Source organism: Sceloporus undulatus, chromosome 2 (assembly GCF_019175285.1).
Source record: "Sceloporus undulatus isolate JIND9_A2432 ecotype Alabama chromosome 2, SceUnd_v1.1, whole genome shotgun sequence".
Classification (NCBI taxonomy): Eukaryota; Metazoa; Chordata; class Lepidosauria; order Squamata; family Phrynosomatidae; genus Sceloporus; species Sceloporus undulatus.
In genome coordinates, this window is record NC_056523.1 from 293111950 (window position 1) to 293137840 (window position 25891).

General features: G+C 40.6%; 2 protein-coding genes across 3 annotated transcripts in view; one reads left to right on the forward strand and one right to left on the reverse strand.

Moving 5' to 3' along the window:
• Positions 1 to 25891, forward strand: part of THBS4 (thrombospondin 4) — a 553455-nt gene that overhangs the window by 222944 nt on the left and 304620 nt on the right. The window lies entirely within an intron of this gene.
• The window catches only part of SLC30A5 (solute carrier family 30 member 5), a 29930-nt gene continuing 6694 nt past the window's right edge, over positions 2656 to 25891 (reverse strand). The window contains exons 1-14 of one of the 2 annotated variants that reach the window (XM_042450126.1): positions 25049 to 25114; positions 23813 to 23920; positions 23364 to 23451; positions 22918 to 23005; positions 20089 to 20165; positions 19166 to 19336; positions 17258 to 17546; positions 15552 to 15760; positions 14175 to 14332; positions 9984 to 10113; positions 8506 to 8737; positions 7555 to 7781; positions 5362 to 5490; positions 2656 to 3560 (exon numbers count right to left, since the gene is read on the reverse strand). In XM_042450126.1, coding sequence (XP_042306060.1) covers positions 3390 to 3560; positions 5362 to 5490; positions 7555 to 7781; positions 8506 to 8737; positions 9984 to 10113; positions 14175 to 14332; positions 15552 to 15760; positions 17258 to 17546; positions 19166 to 19336; positions 20089 to 20165; positions 22918 to 23005; positions 23364 to 23451; positions 23813 to 23832 — 1989 coding nt within the window. In that variant the 5' untranslated portion in view covers positions 23833 to 23920; positions 25049 to 25114 and the 3' untranslated portion in view covers positions 2656 to 3389. Of the gene's footprint in view, positions 3561 to 5361; positions 5491 to 7554; positions 7782 to 8505; positions 8738 to 9983; positions 10114 to 14174; positions 14333 to 15551; positions 15761 to 17257; positions 17547 to 19165; positions 19337 to 20088; positions 20166 to 22917; positions 23006 to 23363; positions 23452 to 23812; positions 23921 to 25048; positions 25135 to 25891 lie in introns of those variants that run through there. The other variant, XM_042450125.1, reaches the window with a different exon arrangement.

The window sequence follows — 25891 nt, forward strand, 5'->3', positions numbered from 1 at the left end:
TTGGTCCCTTTCTGGCCAAACACCCCCAACCTTCATTCCAAAACACACACAACAGCACATTTGTGCATTTCACATGGTTTTACTTAACGTGGCCTCTTGCATACTTCAGAGGCTTATTCCATAACCAAACCCCTTGGGTTGAACACTTAGCATGGTTTAACATGGCTATGCATATTGAACATGTCAAGGTGGTTTCACCGTTCTTGCACCAAGTGTACTTCTCAGAAGTGTGTACTTTGGTCAAGGGACTTTGGTTTTTCTTCACTGCGCATGAGTTTGTAAAAATCACAGCAATTTACATTGGCCTTGCCTCAGAGGCTTTCTGATATCAATATCACCATTAAAGAACCAAAAACACACAGAAAAGGCACTTTGGAAAGTCACACTCTCTTGGCTTCAGAAACAGTGCCTGCATGCCTCTCAAGCTGACTCATATCATCATCATCATCATCATCATCATCATCATCATCATCATCATCATCACCACCACCACCACCACCACCACCACCATCACACTATCACTGTCAAAACAAGGGAGACCTGTTATCATTAAAAGCACCCAAAACACACTTTGGAAGGTGACACTTTCTCGGCTTCTGAAACAGTGCCTGCATGCCTCTCAAGCTGACTCATATCATCATCATCATCATCATCATCATCACCACCACCACCACCACCACCACCACCACCACCACCACCAAAAAACAACAACAAGGGAGACTTGTTAGCATTAAAAGCACCCAAAATAAAAATTTAAAAAACCTTGAGGCCTCTGGCCACTCACCACCTCTTCCTTCCTCCTCCTCCTCCTTCTTCTCCTATCCCCTCCTCCTCTTCCTCCTCCTCCCCCTCTTCCTCTTCCTCCTTCTCCTCCCCCCTCTTCCTTCTCCTCTTCCCTCTTCCTCTTCCTTCTTCTCCTCCCCCTCCTCCTCTTCCTCCTCCATGAGCCGCGTGGCCTGGGGGCGGGGCGGAGGAGGCAGAGGAGGAGGTGGGTGGCGTGGGCCCGCACAGGGAGGCAGGGAGGGCGGCGCGGGCAGGGCGGTGCGGGGCTTCCCCCTTTACCTCCTTTGCCCCAGGCCACATGGCTCTCCTCTTCCTCCTCTGCGCGGTGGTGGTGGAGGAGGAGGGCCGTGCGGCCTGGGGCAGAGGAGGAGGAGGCAGCAGCAGCAGCGGCAGGACCAGGCTGGGGCCAGTCCTGCCACCTCCGCGGGCTGCATCTGGCCCGCGGGCCGGGGGTTGCCGACCCCTGCCCTAAAGCATATTGATTTGTGGGCGGCCTTCCAGGACCCCAGCATTTGGGCAACATTAGGCTGAGCTGATAGTGATGGGCTCAGGCTCATTCAGTGGCTATACTGAAGAACAGGGATTTGAATCAGGTATCCCTAGTCCTACTCACTGTGGGGTGACTTGGTTATAAATCCATTTATATGTTTACTTTATAGCTGTGATTGCTCCTCTCTATGGTGGGAGTTCTGTGGCAGGAATGAGTAAAGTACAAGTGTTTTGAAACTATATCTCCCATCAGTCCTGGCCAGCAGTGAGGAATGCTGGGAGTTACAATCCAACATCTGGAGGGCTGCATCTTGCCTGCCCATTCTATATTACATAATTAAATCAACAGGAAATGCTTTTTCCCAGCGTGGAAATGCATCTTAAGCACTAAGGTTCTAGATATTTTTCCTTCTAAGGTTGCCACTTCAATATGCACTTACATGGTATTAAATCCCACAGAGCTCAATGAAGTTTAGTTCTGCAAAGGATTTTACTGTAGTACACATTAATCAGCATTTTGGGGATCACACCTTTGGCTCATGTAAAATACAATGCTACACTTACAATCACCATATGAACTGCTATAGAGACCCCACTACTGTTTCTCCAAGAGAGAATTGTGAAAATCTAGGCCAAAGGCAGAAATAAAGAGAGCCTCCAAATATTGTTGGGCTGGAACTCCCAGCATTTTCCATTTAACTGTGTTGGCAAAGGCAACTAGGAGGTATAATCCAACATCTGGAGTCCCACATGATTCTTGTCCTTGATCCAAACCAAACTTCCCTAACCTTGGGCCCTCCTGATGTTTTGAACTGGATGCTGATTAACCCTGCTTAGGGCACTTATGGGACCTGTAGCCCAAAACATCTGGAGGGCTCCAGGTGGGGGAAGGCTGGTCTAGGCCATCTCCTTCCATGATGTAGGAAAGCCAGGCTATAGCATTCCACAGAGATTCTTTGGCTCCTACTGAAAGGTCACCCAGTAGAATCTGCCATCACTTCAATTGAGTGGTTCATCAGATTGCTCTGTCAAATGTTTCTCTTAATGTTCACTCAAAAACTCTTACCATCCTAGAACTTACTGGTAGTCTAGTCCTGTTAACTTAGATTAGAACACCAGACCAAATATCTTTTATAGCCCTTTTGGAAATTGGAAGTGTTTACTATACTGCTGTCCATCTTTGCCACATGCCTCTGAACTTGTTCCAACTTTGCATCTCCCCCCCCCGAACAACATGTTAAGTTTGACATCAATTTCTTCACACTGTTTGTGATTCAGGGTACCAAGATGCTATATGGGATAGCAGAGTTTTATCATTCTATCCTATAAAACAGATCAAATGTTTGAGATTGTAGTTTCAGTAATCATATGTCACTAGAGATGTATAAAAATTATAAAATGTTTATTTTACATAGTGGTTCAAATAAAATTTTCAACTTTTCAACTGAACAGAAGCATAGGAGTGTACCAACAAAAAAGACGTACTTTTATTTCTCCCTGGCTTATTGCCAATATAAGATTTTTTTCTCTCTTAAAAAAATTAGTTCACTAACAATTTTCAAATAGTAGGATCTATTACCTTCATTTTACAAAGTTGAGCTTAGAAAATAGGATTATATACAGCAATGGAATAAATATAAAATTGTACAGATTCATTTGTATTTAATGAACTCTGAAAAACCTATTTGCAGCTAACCTTTATGTGTAAATACACATACAGCAGCAGTACTTCAAATTAATTTTGTAGAAATAGTTTTTGGAGTCTATCTGTTTCATTATAACTTAAAATGATTTCCTTTAGATCTGAGATGGAAGAGAAATGCTCAGTATTCCTTTCTGGGGAAAGTGTGAAATATATTTGTGCTCATCCACACTTATATAGCAAAATTTGTTTTAATAGACACCAAATACAGTATTTTTACATTGCCATCATTTCCACATATACAGCATATGTTCCAATCGTATCACTGCTTCTTAAACCTCTTGATCATGTTTTAATGCTATAATACCTTTGCCCCTCTTAAAAATCCAAATATATAATATACATGTTTCTGTACATTTATGTGCAAATTCCCCTGATGACATCTAGATAATGAACCAACAGATGTAGCTCCAAATCACATGATGTAAGTGCCATCTTTGTAGTATTTCATGGATTCCATTTGTTTTGTCATAGCAAGGACATCATGAAACCCTGTACTGAGGCCAGACATATGCTGAAAATAGGCTTCTTTTTCTACCTGGACTGTTAAATTGTTGACACCAGCATCTTTCAGAATTGCTGAAACCTGAACAAAATGAAAATATGGACATTAAATCTTCAGAAAATGTCTCTTTGCAGCTCTAAGTAAACCGCTTAGAGAGAGCGTTGTTCACTATGAAGCCATATAAAAATGTACAGTGCTATTGCTACTTTGCTAATATACTACAGGATCAAAAAAAATGGCCAGCTGAGAAACCATGCTGGGGAAGAACAGAACAGTTTTTAAATTGTATTGTGCTTTTAAAATGCTGTACACCACATTGGTACCCATGTTTGGAGAAAGGCAAGCCTAATTTATTAAATAATTAAATAAATCTCCCAAGCAAAAATGAACAAAATGCAAAATTTGTTTTAATTTCCCCCATCCTCAAAGAGCCCTGATGGCGCAGTGGTTAAATTCCTGTACAGCAGCCTCTTACTCACAAGCCACAATGTTGTGAGTTCAATACTAGCTCAGGGTTGACTCAGCCTGGCATCCTTTTGAGCTAACTAAAATGAGTACCCAGCTTGTTGGGGGCAATTAGCTTAGACCAGTGATGGTGAACCTTTTAAAGGCCAAGTGTCCAAACTGCAACCCAAAACCCACTTATTTATTGCAAAGTGCCATGTCCCTCTGGCTTTCTAGTAACAAACTCTGTGCTGGGGTGACGGCACATGTGCCCACAGAGAGGGCTCTGAGTGCCACCTCTGGCACGCGTGCCGTAGGTTCGCCATTACTGGCTTAGACATTATAAACCGCTTAGGGAGTGCTTAAGTGCACTGATAAGTGGTATAGAAATGTACTTGCTATTGCTTTTCTTTCCATATTTGTCTAATATATGTAGGGATTACAATGCTTCTGAAGGTTAACTTGAGAAGGCTCAACACAGTCTGCAACACAGAGGTGGGGGAATCTCTAGCCCTCCTGATGATGAAGAAGTACTACTCTTGTCACAGCTCACCAGTCATCAGGCTGGCCAAATTAATGAAAGCTGAAGTTCAACAAGATATGAGAGCTAGAGGGTCTACTGCTCTGCTATTAGTGAAAGGAAATTTCATAACTGGGGGAGGAGGAAGACAACCGCTTTACACCTTTCCTGCTTGAACCTGCTGCAAGGATGGCATAAGGCATAATTAAAAAGGCATCCTCAGTGGCTCTCAAAGACCTTAATGAAGCAAATAGTGGGATGTGATTTCTAAGTAAGTTAAACCATCCTTCAAGTGAAGCAATATGGGCTTTCACTAACTGTTAGAGCACAAACATTGAGTAAATGAGCAACATCCAGGAGCTACAACCATAGAGATGGCAATCAGTAAATCTTATGTTAGGTATCTATTTTTATATATAGTTTGCATATGAAGGCCACAAACCAGATGGCTTGACTCAGTTAGGAAGGTCGTGGACATGAATCTACAAGACTTAAGAAGGGCAGTGGACGACAGGGGATCTTGGAGATGTCTCATCCATAGGGCTGTTATTAGTCCAGGTTGACTTGAGGGCAATTAACAATTACATATGGTTTATGCTTCTGGATACGCATATATAGTGCCAGTGTGATGTAGTGGTTTGAGCACTGGACTAGGACTCTGGAGACCAGGGTTTGAATTCCCGTTCGGCCATGTAAATCCACAGGGTGACCTTGGGTAAGTCACATGCTCTCAGGTTTAGAGGATGGTGATGGTAAATTCCCTCTGCCAAGAAAACCCCATAATAGGTCCACCTTAGGGTTGTCATAAATCAAAATGACTTGAAAGCACAACAACAACAAATACGCATATATACTGTACAATTATGTGGAGAAACCAGGAAAAATGTCAGTGGGTAATACATGGGTACACTAAGTTACCTGCTGTATAATTCTTTGTTCCATCACTTCTGACATCACTTGGATATGTATAGTGCCTGCCACAACATTAGCAGAGTGACACCAAAAATGAGGATCTCTGTAGGAGATTACACCATCAATTTTCTGGATCTGCAAAAAAAACACCCCAACAATTATGTAATAACAGAATTTGTAATATATTGAATAGAAGAGTTCATTCACTCTGGATGGCTAGGCTAACTTACAAAATTCCAAAACAATCATTACATTTGAGGGATGTAGCATTAGAACATCTTCATCAATTAATGTATTTAATACTCCAGAGCTTGGATGGTCAAACTGTCTGATATTTTGGCTCCTGCAGAGGTCTGTAGGGCATTGTCCTGGGCACCACTTTGGATACCAGAAATGCATCATTTCCAATCATTTTCCTGGTTCTTAGGGGAGGGTGGCTGTTTTGGGGCTACAGCTTGGTATGGCACTTCATTAAAATGTTTTTTTGGCTAACTCCTCAAACCTTTTTGGCCAAAACGTTCTGGGGAGCTGCCAAGACCTGGGAAGGTTGGTTGGGGCCCCAAAATCCATACAGTATCCCCCAAAGGATTGCAGGCCACACAATTCATATCCCGCTCTTTTGCAAGTGATTTAATCAGTTTATCTGAATATCTTAGGACAGGGATGGGGAAACTGTGACCCAAATGCACACCAAAGAGATGAAGCTGAAATTTCTTCTGTTGTTAGTGATAAGAGGATATTTAAAATCTGGGAAGGTGCTATATGGAAGTGAGCTTTTGTTTGCAGTTCCGAAAACTGGTTTACCGTACCTTAGTACTGAGCAGACATGCATAGAACTGAACCTTGGTTTACAATCATAATGGAAAAGTGTCCAAACTGGTAAGAATTACATCTGGTTCTGCCCAGAACAACATAACCTATCTCACCACATGTGTTATTGCATAGGTTCCAGCCTTTCAGTGAACAAATCGCCAAACATGACTCATCCTAAAAGGATTTTAATTACCATCACACTGCAATCGATAATGATGAATATTATTAAGAAAATAAAAGTAGAATGTAAGCACTCTCTAGGAATCCAGACATATGTGAAAAAATGGGAACGAAACCAGAAAAGAGAGAAGGAGAGAGAAGGCTGGCCCAGTTCCATCAGGGGCTGGCCTGAAGAAGGAGGCTCCTCCCTCCCTAACTGTCACTTCGGCCTCTGAGGAGAGAGAGCGGGCCCAGTTCATCAGGGGCTGGCCTGAAGGAGGCTCCTCCCTCCCTAACTGTCATCTTCGGCCTCTGAGGGAGAGAGAAGGCTGGCCCAGTTCCATCAGGGGCTGGCCTGAAGGAAGAGGCTCCTCCCTCCCTAACTGTCATCTTTGGCCCTCTGAGGGAAGAGTAGGCTGCCCAGTTCCTCAGGGGCTGGCCTGAAGGAAGAGGCTCCTCCCTCCCTAACTGTCATCTTTCGGCTCTGAGGGAAGAGTAGGCTGGCCCGTTCCATCAGGGGCTGGCCTGAAGGAAGAGGCTCCTCCCTCCTAACTGTCATCTTTCGGCCTCTGAGGGCGAGAGTAGGCTGGCCCAGTTCCATCAGGGGTGGCCTGAAGGAAGAGGCTTCCTCCCTCCCTAACTGTCATCTTTCGGCCTCTGAGGGAGAGAGAGGCTGGCCCAGTTCCATCAGGGCTGGCTGAAGGAAGAGGCTCCTCCCTCCCTAATGTCATCTTTCGGCCTCTGAGGGAGAGAGAAGGCTGGCCCAGTTCCATCAGGGGCTGGCCTGAAGGAAAGGCTCCTCCCTCCTAACTGTCATCTTTCGGCCTCTGAGGAGAGAGTAGGCTGGCCCAGTCCATCAGGGGCTGGCCTGAAGAAAGAGGCTCCTCCCTCCCTAACGTCATCTTTTCGGCCTCTGAGGAGAGAGAAGGCTGGCCCAGTACCATCAGGGGCTAGCCTGAAAAGAAGAGCCCTCCCTCCGGTCCATCTGCCTTGGTCCAGGCCTCAGAGGGAGAGAAGATGCTGGACTTGATCCCCTCCCCCCTCAACTTCCCTTCTCCTTTTGTGTCATGTCTTTTAGATGTAAGCCTGTGGGCAGGGAACTGTCTGTTATCCCCTCTATTGTAAACCGCTCGGTTCCCAGTGATTGGGCGGTATATAAATAAAACCTTATTATTATAGATTATAGAATTATTATTATAGTATTATTATTATTATTAAAATTCTTACCTTTTCTAAAGCCATGTGCAGAGCCTTTTCATGTTCTTGTGGCAACCTCAACAACAGTACCTGACAGGCATCTTTTATCAGTGGGATAACACTGAGAAAAATCAATGTAGCAATAAAGAGAGAGCAGAGGGGATCAGCTATTAGCCATCCAAACTGCTGAATGAGTATTGTCGAAATGATCACACCAACACTGCCAAGGGTGTCTGCCAAGACATGTAGAAATACTCCTGAACCAGGAAAACAAAACAAAAGCAGATCTTTTATTTCAAGGATAGACAAACTCCAGGAGTTGAAGAACTAATTTTTCATCCTGGAGATCCAGCATGGGCTGAACAAGCCCAGAACATGTAAAAATTAGAGAAAACAACTGAATTTGGTAGTGGCTGAAAGTTGCAAAACTGCTGGTCCTAGTGACTTTTCTCCATTTTTCTGGAGTAAAAAATAACGGTTGCTGTGATTGGGGGGGGGGAACTCCACCTCCACAACTAGTCTCGGGGTGTAAGAAGATGTTTGGATGCTGCAAAATTCACCTTCAGGCTCTAAAAATGGTCTTGGGGCCATGTGCAGCATGCAAGCAACATTTTGGCCATCCTGGATTTACTTACTTAACTTCTATCTGCCTTTCCATTCCCAAAAAAGGCATTCAAAGCACTTAACAATAACAAAATACAGATTAATACCAAAAGTTTAATTGTCAAGTCTAATATAAAAACAGGTTTAAGTTAGAAGCACTATTAAAAACACATCAACAAATTGTTTGCTCCTCTTCAGCTGTAGATACACTTACCAAAAAACAGCATAATTCAGCTTTTGCCCAATACAAACTGCGAGTACAGACCTTTCCATAGTATTTCTGTGAATCACTGTCCAGTCTTTTGCTTCTCCACACTGTTCCTCACTCCCAACAAAAGGAATTATTAAGGGGGGGGGGAATCTATTGCCTTGGCTTACCTCTCATGTTGGTATTCATGCCACCTCCTGATGAGCCATGTGAGTGTCCATGATTATGACTGTGCCCATAGTCATTGTGAGAATGGCCATGGCCATGACTGTGGCCGTGGCCATGGTGTGAATGGCTGTGTTCATGTGCATGGCATCCTCCTCGAGAAGGTCCATGGGAATGGGCATGGCTAAAGGCACAGATACCAACAAGGTTTACTAGCAATCCTCCAACCGAGACAGGCTGCACAAAGGGACAGAAAAATATCTTTAAAACTTTACATCATAGTGCTTAAGAAAGCTGTATGTATAGCAAGGGCAGGGAGCCTATGGCACTCCAGATGTGGTTGGAATCTGACTTCTATCAGCCTTGATCAGCAAAGACTGTGGTCAGGGATGATGGTAACTGCAGTCTAATGAAATCTGGAAGAACAAAGCTTCCTCAACACGGGGATATAAGAGGAGTGATGGGAAGCCATGCTTGGGTAAAAGCTGCTCCCCATAGCAATGTATTTGTTCTTCTGAGAAATCAGGGAATCCTGGGAATTGTAGCTTATTGTGACACCAGAGCTCTCTAATGGGAGACTAAATGTTTCCCATTTAGTCTCTTTGGGAGACTAAATGTCTCCCAAAACTACAGTTTCTAGAATTCCCTAGCATTGAGCTAGTGAACTGAATGGCTCATGGGCTGGCTCCAGTATATAGACACCACCACTGGAAGTAGCACTAATATACATAGTTTGACATAACAGTCTACCTGCCAGATAGTTTTTAGAAATGATTTGAGGGTGAAAAATTAGTCAGTTTATAGTCAATGACAGGTCTATTTCTGAGCCACCTTACAGCAACAGAGGCTACTGTAGAAAGCAGGAGTTTCCACAATAAGAAAAACTGGATATATCCACACTGTAAGAACATAATTCTACAGTGGTACCCCGGGATACGAATTACCCAGCTTACGAATTTTTCGGGATACGAAAAAATCCCATAGGGATTTATTGTTTCGGCTTACGAAGGTTTTTTCGGGTTACGAAAAAACCTCGGCGCTATTTCGCCACCGGAGGGCAGCAGAGAGCTATTTTTTTCCATTAGCGCCTATGGCAATTCAGGTTACGAAGGTTTTTCGGGTTACGAAATTAGCCGCGGAACGAATTAATTTCGTAACCCGAGGTACCACTGTATTCAAATTTGGCAAACACAATCAATTCAGATGAATACATTCCCTTGTTATCACAATTTTTTCAGAAGAGGATAAGCATTAACAAACTTTATATATATCTGCCACACCAGAAAAGGCTTATTTTTAGGGCTGTGGGAATTTCGTTCTGGCCAAGTATAGTTTATTCTCCCTCATACAGCACCATCTTAGAGTAACATCCATGAAATGAAAAGAGCGCCAGCAGTGCTTGAATCCTTTTTTCTACCCCATAGGTTAATATGCTTAGCAGAAATAAATTTAATATTAATAGAAAATAAAGTGTCAAACTTACGGTCAACATATTTGTGTCAATATCTGGAGGATCAACCAGCCTGGCCATAGACTCCATGAAGACAAAGAAAGCTATTACCATGAGGAAAAGGCCATTAATAAACCCAGAGAGAATTTCTACACGGCCAAACCTGCAATTCAGAAAGAAATAAAAATAAGCAGGAAATACTGCTGCAATGTTCCAAACTATCTTAAAGCCCCAAACTATTCTGCTAAGAACCAGAATCATTTGATCAAGAAAAAGCAAACAAATATAAGGTATATTTATATGCCTTTGGCTGATTTGCAGGCTTCCTGATGGTATAACTATATAATCTTTAATGGTATGGAATGAAAATGACTTTGCCAAACTGAAGGAACAATGCTGTGTTGTTGTTGTTGTGTACAAGGAAAAATGTTGGTTCTTAAAGAAAATGGGAAAGGAAGTGAGGTATCTTCAAAAGTAATACTAATTAACTTTTATTGTGTGGAATAGAAACAGGTGGACTATACAGCAAGATCTTAAGAGTTTATCTTGACCCTTGGGAATGGAATAGGATAAAAGAGTACCAAGGCATATCAGAAAGGTTCAAGACTAGCTTCAAAATGGTCTTGTGTTGAGTTTCTGAGTACTGGAAATTAACATAAAATGATTGCTTTAACAACCTTGCATGTCTGAACTTAAAAAGACTGAAGCAGTAGCAACTAATGGCCCTCCAAATATTACTGGGTTGCAGTGCCTATCAATCCCAGGCAGCACAGCCAACAATGTGGACTAAATTTTAAGGGCCACAAGTTGCCTAGTAATGGAGTGGAGTACAATCTTTTGAAATGCAATTTTCAGTCAGGACATGCTGTGGTAAACAAGTGGAAGCTTATAGGAAGATGTGTGTAATGAACAGTTTGGGACATATTACAGGGACTAAGACTGCTTGCAGCTCCAGAGTATATCTTCTGTCATACACCTGGAAATACATTACTCCCGTTCATGTTTAGCAGGTTTATTATGCCAAGCCATACAATGCTGGTCCATCCACAATAATGCAAAAAGTGCAAAGGATGAGGAAGGAATTATAGCTCTGTGGCAGAATGAATACTTTGCTGGTGGAATGACCCAGGTTATTTATTTATTGCCATCTTAGGGAGAAAAGGCAGTAAATTATGTAAACCCCTCCCCAAAACAAACAAACAAACAAAACAAAACAACAACTGAAGATCCTGGTGAAACGTATCTAGGGTCTGAGCAGATGGGTAGGCTAACATAGACCAAGCCCAAGGTATCCTGTCCCTGGTGTTGTTGTTGTTGTTTTCTTATTATTCTTATTATATTTACTGTATTTATATCCTGCACTTCTCCCAAGACTGGGATTTAGGGCGGCTTACATCATTCGATCGAGAGAGCGGTTGCCTTCCAGCTTCAAAGGATCTTGGATGAAACGGATTTTCTAGACCCATTTCAAAACGGCTTTCGGGCGGGCTATGGAGTTGAGACTGCCATGGTCGCCTTAGTCGATGACCTCCGTCTGGGCATGGACAGGGGTAGCGTGTCCCTGTTAGCGCTTTTGGACATCTCAGCGGCCTTCGATACCATTGACCATGGTATCCTTCTGGAACGCCTGGGGGAGTTGGGTATCGGGGGCACTGTGCTTCAGTGGTTCCGTTCCTACCTCAGGTAGATTCCAGATGGTGCAGCTGGGGGACTGTCGTTCCGATAAGAGGGCCCTAACATCTGGTGTCCCTCAGGGAGTGATTTTGTCTCCCATGCTATTCAACATTTACATGAAGCCGCTGGGAGAGATCATCCGGAGACATGGGGCGCGATGTTATCAGTACAGTGGTACCCCGGGATACGAATGCGCCGGGTTACGAATTTTTCGGGATACGAAAAAATCCCATAGGGATTTATTGCTTCGGCTTACGAAGGTTTCTTCGGGTTACGAAAAAACCGCGGCGCTATTTTCCGCCACCGGAGGGCAGCAGAGAGCTATTTTTCCATTAGCGCCTATGGGAATTCGGCTTACGAAGGTATTTCGGGTTACGAAATTAACCGCGGAACGAATTAATTTCGTAACCCGGGGTACCACTGTACGCTGATGACACCCAAATATGTTTCTCTGTGTCTCCGACTGATGCAGTGACTAGGGATGGCATCTCTCCTCTAAATGCCTGCTTAGAGTCGGTAATGGGCTGGATGAGGGAAAACAGACTCAGCCTGAATCCAGAGAAAACGGAAGTACTTGTGATAGGTTCCCCTGGCCCAGGGATGGATATTTGTCCACCTGTCCTGAACGGGGTCACGCTCCCCTTGAAGGACTCAGTTTGCAGTCTGGAGGTGCTTCTGGACTCGTCGCTCCACCTTACATCTCAGGTGGATGCGACGGTCAGGAGCACCTGTTATCAGTTTCGGCTGATATGCCAGCTGCGACCCTACCTGGGCCGGGGAGACCTGGAAACGGTGGTACATGCTCTGGTAACCTCTCGGTTGGATTTCTGCAATGCGCTCTACATGGGGTAACCCTTGTACCAAACCCAGAAGCTACAATTGGTTCAGAATATGGCAGCAAGGCTGGTCACTGGATGTTCCAGGACTAGCCATATAACACCTATATTGCAAGATCTACATTGGCTGCCCATTTGCTTCCGGGCACAATACAAGGTGTTGGTAATTACCTATAAAGCCCTAAATGGCTTGGGCCCAGGGTACTTGGAGGACCGTCTCTCCCCATACAGTCCGCCCTGCATTCTCAGATTGGGCGGAAAACATCTGCTAAGAGTTCCAAAGTCAAGGTATTCTTCATCTTCTCAGAGGGCATCTTCTATCTCGGGCCCGCAGATTTGGAACTCTCTGCCCGATGAGCTCCACTCAGTCACCTCTTTAGATCTATTTAGTAGAAATTTGAAGACCCATCTTTTCCATCAAGCTTTCCCCCATGTGCCTTAATATTTTTCTCTCCTCCCTTGATGCACATTATTCGATCCAGCTATTTTGTTGTACGGTTTTTAATGATATGGTTTTAATTGACTGTAATATAATGGTTTTTTAGATTCTCTTGTATAATTTTTAATCAGTATGGGTAGTTTGTTTGCACTGTTGGGGATATATGTTGTTGTTATTGTTTCATTTTATGTTGTAAACCGCTATGATCTATGTAGGAATAGCAGTATATAAATAAATTTTCATTCATTCATTCATTCATTCATTCAAAAAAAAAAGTACAATTAAAAGTATACAAAAATAGTACATTAAAACAGAATTAAATTACTGCAATATTTCAAACAAATTACATGGTAAAATATCAAATAGTTTAAAAAGATAAAATGTTTAAAAAACATTAAAACAATATAACACCTTAGCCCATTCTTTAAAAGCTTTGTTTTGCATGCCTTTTCATAAGAGGAAAATCTTCGCCTGTTGGTGGAAGGCCATCAAGGAAGGGGCCATTCTGGTCTCCCTGGGAAGGGAGTTCCATAGTCTAGGGGAAGACATAGAAAAGGCCCTCTCTCATGTCCCTGGGCCAGCATGCTGATAGGTGGGTGTTCACACAGGCCTGCTGCCACCATATGTCCTGCACCTGACATTGCTGCCACACCTGTTTTGAAGGCTCTTGCCACAGGCCATAAGGGTCAAAGCAGGGGTGCCTTGCTGCACCCACATGGACAGGTGCCCCTTTCAGAGGCTGTGACAGGGGCTTTGGGGATGGATGTAATGGTAGCAGCAGGTACATGGCATACAGGGCCTTCTGGTGTGCCATCTGTTACCACAGAGTTTACTAGAAACTCTGTGGCAAACAGCCAGACTTTTTGGAATGGATTAAGGCCCCTCTGGGCATAAATCAGCCCAGGACTCCTTGATCAGTGTCCGGACTGGCTGATTCCAACCTGGGGCTAAGAGTTTGCATTGTCTGGAGAGGACCTTTTGGCCAGTGGGAACACGAATCTTTTGGACTGTGTGCACAGGCCTTTAGTCATATTAAATAATACTAGACAACAGAGATAAAATAGTTTAGATCCAAAGCAACTTCCTCTGATGAATGACATTACCAGACCTTGGAAAAATTACTTTGGGATTTGAATCTCCCCTTACGGCCCAGCTGTTTTGTGTATTTTGTGTATTTGTGAGTTATGGTAATTTTTTCAAGCTCTGGATGTGATGACTCAGTTGACAGCATCTTATTAATACTGTATATCTTTGTAACAAATTCAGTGGACATACCCATAGGAGAATATACGTGTTGCTTTCCATCTCGTCATCAGCGCTGCAAAGAGACCCATAACTAAAGCTGAACAGTCAAAAAGCATGTGAAATCCATCTGATATTAATCCTAGACTGTTGGTCCACACACCATAAAAGAGTTCCACAAAAGTAAAAGCCTGCAACGAATTTGAGGAAAATTTTGGATTTTGTTCATGAAAATAAAACATAACATGATGTATTGTAAGATCTCCCTTTTTCAACTTAAACTTCATATAGATAAAGAGTTCTCACAAATGATGATGTAAACATTCATATACTACTCATATAACACATTCTAGACAAAAATTACATTCTAAATACCTATCTTAAACACTTGCTTCTATAAAAGGGAGAAACACCATATATGAAAATGTATTTTTGTTTGCTGATTGTTATTAAAATGAGATAAGTTTTTAACACAATGCTTCACTCTCTTTCATCTTTTATAACAGAATTTTATCTAAACATCTTTTGAAATAGCCCCATTATATCTAAATGTGATAATGGCAAAAGGAGGTACTGATGTCTATCTCCTTCTGCCATTATTAGTAAGAACATGCATTTCACAAAGTGAGAGAGGAAGAAGGTGGGTATAACAGGGCTGGTGAGGAAAATGGCTAATGGCTGTGGCCAGAACATCTGGAGCAAGAGAGGACAAAATGTCGCCTCCTTTCTAGTTGGAAACAAGTTGAATGGATTCACTCTTATTACTGTCTAGACTGAACTGGGGTAAAGCTGTTTAACCCCTAATCCTGGGCACTATCATTTTTTCTAAAGTCAACATATTCCTGACCTCAGGTGAGAATGTAATCTTGGATGAAGCCAACAGACTATTCTCAAGTAAACATCTATAAAACAGCAATCAAGATAAAAAGAACTGCTAAGTTTTTCCTCCCATCACCACTGGATTCACAGATCTGGCTTAAGTGGTCTTTGGGCTCTGGCCATGAGTTTTTGTATTTCAATAAATAGAGCACCAAGTTCCTCCATAGCAGTTTTGAGGAGAAAGCCTTATTAGTATGTTTCTACATAGGAAGGAAAAGGGGAGGAAGACATCTAACTATACCTTTGAGATAGATACAATTCAGCATAAGATTTCATGTTCAGGCCACTTTATCAGGCTTTTTATTTAGCCACAGAGATTGTGTAACTTCTTTCTTTCATAGCCTGAATAGTCAACTTTGAGGAATTATCTTAAGAACATCATCATGCCTTTAAAACTGACCAGTAGGACTTGATGGTCAGGGATGTCTTTCCACCTAGTCCTCCCTCATATATAGCACATTTGGTGTTAAAACTAAATTTATTCCCATCCTTGGATAGCCAGAAAATTTTGCTCAAGGTTTAGGCACTTACCAGATTTAAGCACAGAAAGTAGAAGATCTGCCTTGAGTCAGACTCCTCAAGGATCTGTTTTAATGATTCTTTAATAAATCGAGGTAATGATTGAGAGCTGTGTTGGAAAGCATCACCCATAAAATTGTACAGTGGTATTCCTTCTGGAGAATAACCAATGAGAGTGCCTTTCTGTCCCTTCCGTGTTGGGGAGGAGAGAACATTAGCAGCTGAAAAGATAATGAGTTTGTTTGCATTTTGTATGACAATCAGAATACAAGCATTTCCTCTACACATAAGTCTCCAAAGACATTCAGTACAGGTTGAATCTCCCTTATCTGGAATTTTGAAATAGTCCAAAATTGTCCAAATGTGTGGCTGAAATAGTGACACCATTGCTTTCTGATGGCTCAGTCTACACAAACTTTGCTTCATGCACAAAATTATTAAAAATATTATATATAAAATTACCTTCAGGATATGTGAATAAGGTGTATACAAAACATCTCCAAGATATCTAATTTTGTATATGCAAATATTTTAAAATATAAAATATTTAAAATCTAAAATATGCAAATATTCTAAAATCCAAAAATCTCTGAAATCCAAAACATTTCTGATCCCAAACATTCTGGATAAGGGAAACTCAGCCTATAATAGAGTGGTTTTATAACACACTGATCGTATAAGCTAACTGAACTAGCTGATAGACATACCATTATTGAAAAGTATTGGTTTTGATTTCAGAATACAACTCAAGGCCTCAAACTGTTTTGTGTTTCTTATGCTAAAAACTTTGGATAATCCCCAAACTTCATCTTAAATTGCTATGCCCACTTATCTTCATTTTTTTTTTTTTTTTTTTTTTGGAAAATGTGCAAAACCTAAGGCCCAGGTCCAAATCAAGGTATCCCAATGGATCACGCTAATTGAGGACAAACTTTTCAAACAGGAGTTTCATGGATTCTCACAAAAGGAATCTGAGTACTGAAGTGAAGCCAGAAGTTGATTTAAGGGAAACCAGGAGCAGTCAGCCTCTGGGAGTAGGGGCTACACTGGTTGCCCATTAACCCCCTGGGAGCCTTATTCTATCCTGTTGTCATATATTATTTATTTTACATCCCATCTTTCCTCCAATATGGGACCCAGAGTGGTCCCGTAGGGCATTTGTTGCCCTACTCTCCTAATTTTCTTTTAAAATGTGGTATATAAGAACATGCAATTATGTTTAGACCAAACTGCACTTCTGAGAGATGTTCAGAAATGGAATTCAGCATGAAAAATAGTATATTCCTTCCACATCCTCCCATAGAAATCACATTTCTGGGGCAGCTAGCATAGCAGCAAATGGGGCAACCTTTAAAATGGGCAGGGAGACACCATGGGCAATGAACTGTCCATCAGAGTGTGCAGTAGATGGTAAATAGTTTGCCATCTGGTTCAATAAGGGAGGGAAGATGTACAATGAACATAAACTTAGTCCAAATACAAAACACTTGGTACAGCTTGCTGACCACATTCAGACTATCCAGTTTCACTTCCTTCTAACCCCATCTAAATCTACATGTATTATCTAGAGCGCTATCAAGAATTTTCAGTAAATTTTGGCAAAATGACAATGAAATACTATTCATATCATCGACATAACAAGACATACTGAATTTCTATATATGAAAAACAGATGAGTAATATTTTATTATTACTCTGAAAGGAGAAACAATACATACATAATATAAAGAATATGGCACTGACAATCACTCCTCCAGAAATAACATGCTCTGTGGTTTCTGGGTGTGCTGGTTTGCTCATAGCTCGGAGCTGGTCTGTTATTGGATGTGTCCAAAAGTTTCCAAAAAGTAGAGCACTAATGAAAATGAGAAAGGATCCATAACGGGCACATTTTGAGACCTCCATCTTGATGGAGCATACAGATTCTACATAGAAGTCCAAAACCATTACAAAAAGGATAACTGTTATGAAGGGCACGATGAGAGAAGACCAGGATTCTACTTTACTCTGCAAAGAAAAAAATACAAAATTAAGAAAGAAACTAAAACTTAAAAGGGGCAGCAAAACTGGTTTTGTATTCAGAGCCAGCCTAGCTATTCATTGCTGATCTTAACACCAGAGGTGGGGAAGACATTCTTATTGTTTCCCCCCAATTAGAATTTGCATGGCCCATCAAATACACTTCATAGTTACAAACCAACAGGGCATATTTGGCAGGTTTTAACAGTTTAGGAATAACTTATCAGTATTAAGTGATCACACTTATTTAAAAATATAAGTACTACCCTGCTAGAGCAAAACAAGGCCTATCTCCTCACAACCACCAGGCATTTTGTATCAGTGGTCCACAGTTACCTTCTGACCACATCTGATCTACACTACAGGAAATTTAAGATATTTGTTCCATTGCCCACTCTAGTCTTTTTTTTTAAATGCACCACACACAATATAAAAGAACATAAAAGTGATAAACTTGAAACAAATGGGTAAAGTTAATATAGGTATTAAAAACAATGAAATCTAAACTGACTAAAATGGTTGTGTCTGACATTACTGCTTGGCTTCAGTAAGAGGTCAACACTGGCTGCATCCAAGGTATATTTCTTACTTTGTAAAGAACATGAATTATGGCATAATGACTACTACGTTATCTTCTATGAAACATGTGGGCATCTTTGCAAGCCAAATTGTCACATGTGTTAAGTGCACCAAACCTCAAAACAAAATAAAGCAAAACCAACAAATGAATACCCCCCCAAACACAACAATAACAAAAAACAGAACTGGAAATTACTGAATCATGTATGTGGAACCCACACAACTGTCTAAATGCAAAATGAACAGTCCAGAAATGCCAGAAATGGTAAAAACCAAACATCTTTCATCCTTCCCCTTGCATGGAATGTGCTAGAAGGGACTCCAGAGTGTATAATTACTAGGGTGGTATGTGGGCAGCACAGTGGCACTATGTTCTAGCATGCTCTAAAGGGAACTGTGTTTCAAAACACATAGGGAGTTTTAACCAGTGCAGGAACCTGCAACTTGTCTTGTTTCAAAATCTCAGAGCATAATACTGGCTTTCTCTCATATGTATTGCTTTAGAGTTTATTTCTAGGTACAGTTCAAGGTGCTGGTATTAACTTGTAATACTCAAACAGGCCTGGGTTAAATGTACCTGCTTCAATAGGAAGCCAGACAGAATCTTGCCTGACCTGGGATTGTCAAGTGAAGCTTTGCTGTGTTCTGCATCCCATCTCCAGGGAAGATGGGAGCAGAGCTTTTTTAAAATTACCATACGACAGATTTTCACCAAATTATCTCATTTCTAAACTTTACAAAGCTTTACAAAACCTAAAATGGTCTTCTGGTGTTCCATACATTTACAGAGTTATGGTTTTTAATGGCCATAACATTTAATATTCCACTTGGGTTTTTAGACTAAGTCCTTTGCCTTGGGATTTGTAAAAATGAAAAGGCAATTGATTAATAAAATGTGGATTTTTAAATATACAACCATATTAAAACTATCCATTTATTTATCTTAAATACATTATTAAAAATAGAATTTTAGTTCCAGTCTGTAAATGTAAAGTTGTTTGCTTTTCAGCAGCTGCTATGATAGTTACCTCTGTTGTCAGAGATAAAACAATAACCCATGGACACAATAGGATGACAGAAACAAGATGAGACAATGCTTGAAGGCGTTTAGCTCCACCAATATCTACTGAGAGCTTTCGGGAAGCTGTGTGAAAACCAACTTTACAACACAATGCTAATACTAGCAAGATTACTCCTCCCTGTAAAGAAAGAGACAAAATATATTAGCACCCCCTAAGTATCAAGTATCTCACATCTTCTTTATATATATTGCCAGTAGTGACCACTATTAAATTTCTACCCTTCCAACCTTTACAAGATTAAAAATAAATGTATAGACAGAAATTCCCCTTCAAATATATCTACATTATTGGCAACCCCCAGAAACTGGAACAGAGCCATTAATAACATAAGGGTTCATGCTGTTCTAGCTAGTAACATCCCAATTTGTATTCTCCAATCTCTTTTTCCCATACTCTGTAAATATGATCCAAATACATAATAGAATCACAGAGATTGAGGACACCACAAAGGCCTTCCAGTCCAACCCTGCCATGCAGGAAGATATAATCAAAGAACTTCTGACAGATGGCCATCCAGCCTGTATTTAAAAACTTCAAAAGGAGAACACTCCAAGGCAGCATATTCCATTGTCAAACAGTTCATACTGTAGAAAGTTCTTCTTAATGTTTAGGTAGAAGCCTTTCTCCTATAGTTTGAATTCATTGTTCCATACCCTAATCTACTATGGCTGCCTTTCAAATATTTAAATATTTCGAAATATCAGATCACCTTTTAACCTTCTCTTCTCTAGGCTAAACATATCCAGCTCCCTAAGTTTCTCCTTAAAAAGACTCCCTACTTAATTTGATTATTGCCACAAAATTCAGCTTCCTAACATCAATGAGTGTGCATTTTCTCAGTGATATATTATATCTGCAGTATTATTTACCTTATGATCTGCAACTCCTAAGAAAGCAATGATTGTATAAAGTATGTGGGTTAGAGCACTATCATGGTGTCCTTCAGCTAAAAAAAGAGAAAGTTCAGGAAAAATCTGCCAAGGAATTATATCCCCAATTCTCAGTCAAGCAAGAGCAGCTTCTTTTCCCCAAGAATTGTTTCCTTGAAGAAATTAAACAAAAGGTAATAACTCCAACAACAGAAGCATAGAAAGTTTAATGAATACATATGATCTTAAGTGGTTAAGCTCAGTGGTATATGTATCACATTATAGATTCACCTGAAATATTTCTGTATTAGAAACAATATACTGTAATTAAAACAGAGAAACATTTTCACGCAATTTACCGTATATATTTGTCTATAAGTCTAAAAATTTATGCCCAAAAATTGACCCCCAAATCCCAGGTCTACTTATTTACAAGTCACTATGGTTATATCATAGCAGCTCTTTCAGATTTCCCAATGCAGTCAGGAGAGCATTTCTTTTTCTCTTGAGCCAAGCAGAAAGAGTCCTGGGTGATTGATTGCTGTTAATCAAACAAAAAGAGTCCCTCTCCCGCCATCTGTTGCTGTCTGGGGAGTCAAAGGAGAAGCCAAAGTTGAAATGCTTACGTAAAAAGCCTCAATTAGAGTCCCTCTTGCTATGCACACATTGGCGCTCTGCTGGCGCCCGTGTTTGCTGTGCGAGGGAGCCACAGCGGACAAACTGCACAACTATCCCGCGCAGCAAAAAGAACCCGCAAAAAGTGGGTTCTTATTTCGGCGCAGTTGTGATGCCGCAAGGTGCCAATGGCGCCCTTGCAGCATCACAACCGCACCGTGATGTGCAGACGCTAAGTGTCCGTCACATCAAAATGGCGGCGTCCATCTGTATAGGGCATCGCCATTTTTACGCCCCCAGTATGTACTAGGGGTGAGGCCTGATTGGACGCTGCGTCCTCGGACAACCCCTAGTACGTACTGGGGGCGGGGCAAAGGCCCGTCTAGAACGGGCCATACACACCCCGAAAGAGCCTCCAAGTTTTACCCTCGACTTATCCATGGGTCATGGCAAAATCCATAATTTTGGCCCCCAAATCTGCCCTCAACTTATATATGAGGTTGACTTACAATTGTGTATATACGGTAAATGAAATGGCCTCTAAAGCAAGTTGCAACATGCACATGAAAGCAAATGGAACTATCTTATATTTAGATCAGAGGTGGGCAACTTCAGAGGGTCTCGAGGCCAATTCTGTCCCCTCACAAATTGAGGCTCCTGGGGTTGCCAAAATACATGATGGGGGCTAAATATAGCCCTTTCTGGCATTACATCTATGTTGTCCAGTAGTATCTGCTTTGACAGAGCAGTTCATCAGGGTTTCAGGCAGATGTCTTTCCTATTGCTCGATGATTAAAAACCAAAACCAAACAAAACCTGGAGGTGTCAGGGACTTGCTAATTGTATATGGCCTTTCCCCATGGAAAAGGTTTAGTTCATCAGATGGAGCTGAGCCTTCACAAGTTTTTTAAAATCCATTTTCTGACATTTGTATTTTTTTTTAAAAAAAGCATGTGATTTTAAGTAACAAACAAGTGGAAATAAGCACATGCAGTTGGTACCCTTCCAGTTTCTCTAACATGATACGTCCCCTCCCCCCATTAAAGCATTATAAAATACTTGTTTTCCAAAGACAAAATATAAACTAAGCAAAGACGGTACATAATTTCTTACAGACGTGTTCACAGGAGAACTTGAGACAACTCTATTTTGGGGCCTGGGGGTTACCAGCACCCTCTCTTAGATGGGCTTCTAACAAGGCATCGACACTTATGTTACAAAATAATGTTTGCTTCATTGTTCTTGTTATATCATAATCACCATCTAAAGGAAATTTAATAGTCATTATGCTCATAACATATTACTAAGCCAGCTGGGAAAATGTAAAGCTCTTGAATAAGCACACTTAAAGCTGCCTTGCAAAGAAGATGTAAAGTATATTGCTTCAATGTGAAGCATGGAAGAATGTATGTAGTTATATAATAATTATAAATCCAGAATTAACAGGATGTTGGATATTCCAAAGACTTCTCCAAAGGAAGGTGGTATCTTCCATGTTCTTAAAAAGGCAGTGCTGTATCCTTTACTGAAGAAGCCTTCCTTCTCCAGTTTAGGAGATAATTTTTCAGTATTTCATTCTTGGGCAAGATGTTCAAGTGGATGGTGATGACCTAGCTCAATATTAATCTGGATGAAATTGATTATCTAGATTTCTTATTACCTGGGAATGGCAAAGAAAACTGCTTTTGTTGTCTTAAAGTTGAGGTGGTGAACTTACGGTCTCTTAGATGTTCACGAGGTACTATTTCTGTCATGTATGTCCCCAATGTAACTGTAGATGTGCTGGCAGGTGTTGCTGGTTCCTTCTAGAATTCCACAAACTCTCCGCTATCCTGTTGGGTTTTATTTATTAAAAAAATGCAGAGTAAGATTCTATTAATTCTTCTAAATCTCTCAGGGTGCATCTACACTGTAGAAATAATGCAATTTGACACCACTTTAAGTGGAATAGCTTCACCCTATGGAACTCTGGAATTTTTAGTTTTACAAGGTCTCTATCCTTCCCTGCCAAAGTGCCTCATAAAACTACAAATCCCAGGATTCTGTAGGATGGCACCGTGACAGTTAAAGTGGTGTCAAACTGGATTAATTCTACAGTGCATATGCACCCTCAGTTTCTTTCAGTACCATGAACCACTTGTGAGAAGTATTTTCATTCAATTAGACAGCTGAAACAATAACATTTTATGCCTGATCCATTTTCAGAAAGGATACGATGTTCTGCAATTTTAGCCATGAGGTCATCATTATCAAAAAGCAACAGGCAGATCACAGCAATAATGAAAAATGCCACACCTCTTGTCTGAAAGAAAAGGCAGAAAATCAGCATTATAAAAGGCAGAACAGAAAAGACAGGAAAAAGAGACATAAGAACATAAAATAATTTATATATAAATGAAGCTTTTTTGAGGACACATTGGGGAGATTTCACAATAGGCTATCCTGATACACAATATACTGTACTATGTTCTGAGTCTCCTCTACTATAGCCCATCTTGAAATAGTCTCTTCACTGAAAGTGCATACAATCCATGAAGACAGTGTTTGTACATTTCAGCTAGGTTGATGATCTTGTGAATTTTAGACAGGTGTTATCATCACAATGTCCATACTCTTAAATATGTATTTTTTTTTTTTTTTTTGCAAAATAAATGGGATACCTTTGCTGGTCCTCCTCCTGAGCTTGTGAATAGTACGCTAAGCAGTGAAATGACAACAATATCACTATGCTCAAAAAGCAACACAGTTCTGAAAAACAAAAGATTTAAATCTCATTTATTATATATAGTAAAACTAGATGTTTTGCTGAAGCATTGGCTGGGAGATTCTGGGAGCTGGGAGTCCTCTAATATAATTTTTCCAATCTTTGTCCAGGCCCAATGCCCAGAACACCTGTGGGGACGCCACTCATCCCACTGAGGATAGAGCTGCGGAAGATAGAAAATATCTTTTTGTATAGAAGTGCAATAGAAGGCCATGGAGTCAAAGACCAATCCTATGTACATCTACTAGGCAGTCCTAAATTAGCCGGGTTTTATTCCTAGATGAGTACATGCAGTGTTGAAGTATTGAGGGTGGAATAAATACTGCCAGCTACAACAATACTTACTTTCTTCTAATTTTATGCATGTCTATCCTAAAGAGCAAAGTTCTGGCTCCCACCAATTTTGGGGTCACTACCAAGTACAGCTGAAATGTAGATGCCTGCCCAGGTTATCTAGATTAAAATAAGAAAGTGATCTAAACAAAATGCTATCTCAGAGATTGGTCATAAGCAGATACAAGGAGCACAGAGAAGCAGGAATGCACAATATGTTATATTCTGGATATTTTTGCATTCTCTGTATTCCTGTAAATATTGCTCCATGCACTCATCAGTGTGGAGGAAGCTATGCAAGTTGATAGCATGATACTGATAGCTACACAATACTGTGTTACTGCCCTATAGCACTGCTGAATCAAGATGTTTTTCAGGCTTTATCAGAAAGGATAAGTATATATACATTGTGCTAAATTGTCTCCAGGAGCATCTTCCCTTGAAGTCTTGTAAATAATAATAATAATAATAATAATAATAATAATAATAATAATAATATTTTGTATTCTGCTTTTTCCCAAAGGAATCAAAGCGGATTCCAACAGTATAATTAAAACATCAAACAATTAAAAATTACAATTTAAAACCCCCCAAACCCCAACCCTCTCCCCTTGTCTCATTCTGTCAAAGATATACTGATGTTTTTAATGAAAGCATGAGTTAAACATGAGCTAAAAACACATTTCCAAAAGACCATTCTGTATCTGCCTAAAAATGCACAAAATAACCTTAGTCAGAATGATCACCACCTAGCAATGCAAGGTCCCCTATTTTAAGGTATATCAGTTTTTTCTAGACACAGTACAGCGCGCCCTCAGCTTACACGGTGGATCCGTTCCAGATCCCCTCATGTAAGCCGAAGTCCACGCTTGCTCAAGCCCATTGGAATGAACGGGGCTCGTGCATGTGGCGGCGCCCGTGAGCCACGGGCATGTGCCCCATTTATTCCAATGGGACACACTGCCCCTTACACCCCCTCGCGGCTTCCCACATATGGTTAAAGCTGCATATGACGCAGGCACACTGTATCTATTTATCTAATAAAGCAAGCAGTGTAGTCAAGATATGGCCTTTTAGATGTAGTTAGACTGTACACATCCAATCATCCTGATCAGAATAGACAGTAGAGAGAACTGCTGGAAGAGGCAGTCGAATAATATATGGAAGGCAAAAACTGCTCATGAACAATTTATAGTAATTTGATTTTGGCACCATATTTATCACATACAATTTCAATGACATATTTACCTTAGAGGTCCACAGAGGGTGAGGCCAAAAAACCACAAAAGTGAAATTATGCAGCCAACAACAGCATGTTTAATTATTTTGATCCACTGCAAGACAAAATGCTGCATCAACATGTCTGTACAACATTTTACACAGAAACCATTTTTAAATAAGTATTATTATTCCATATGTTGTTTACTGCTGTAATCCAGAAAGATACAATCAAATTAGAATTAAATTCAACAGCCTCAGTATCATTCTTAACATAACTGCCACATATCTAATGACTGTCTGGACATTACTTAGCAAAATAATTGCTACTGTAGACAAAGCAGTTTTATAATTAACAAACATAGTATTAGCTAGCAAATAAATAATTCTGTCAAGATCCATTATTCCCTAAAATTGCTAAATAATCCCATAAGGTTGCCCTTACATAGCAGGCAATAAGAGAATACAGTATTACACATTATCTTCTATAGCATTGTCTTTATTTTACAAGAACATCAAGGTATCTACCATTTAATAGACTAATAGCAGAATTGTAATTTTGTAGAATAAACATTCTCAGTGAGATAAAATTTAGTTTCAATAAAATGTCCTATCAACTTGTGGTTCAATTTAATAAAACTCTGATTTAAAATAGGTGTTGTTTTCAGTTTTGAGCAAATCCTATCTCCAGGTAGCTTCTTATTGCATTCACACTGCAGAATTAATCCAGTTTGACACCATTTTAATTGCCATGGCTCCATGCTGTGGAATTCTGGGAATGATAATTTGTTGTGATACCCAGAATTCTATAGCATGGAGCCATGGCAATTAAAGGGGCATCAAACTGGATTATTTCTGCAGTACGGACAAATC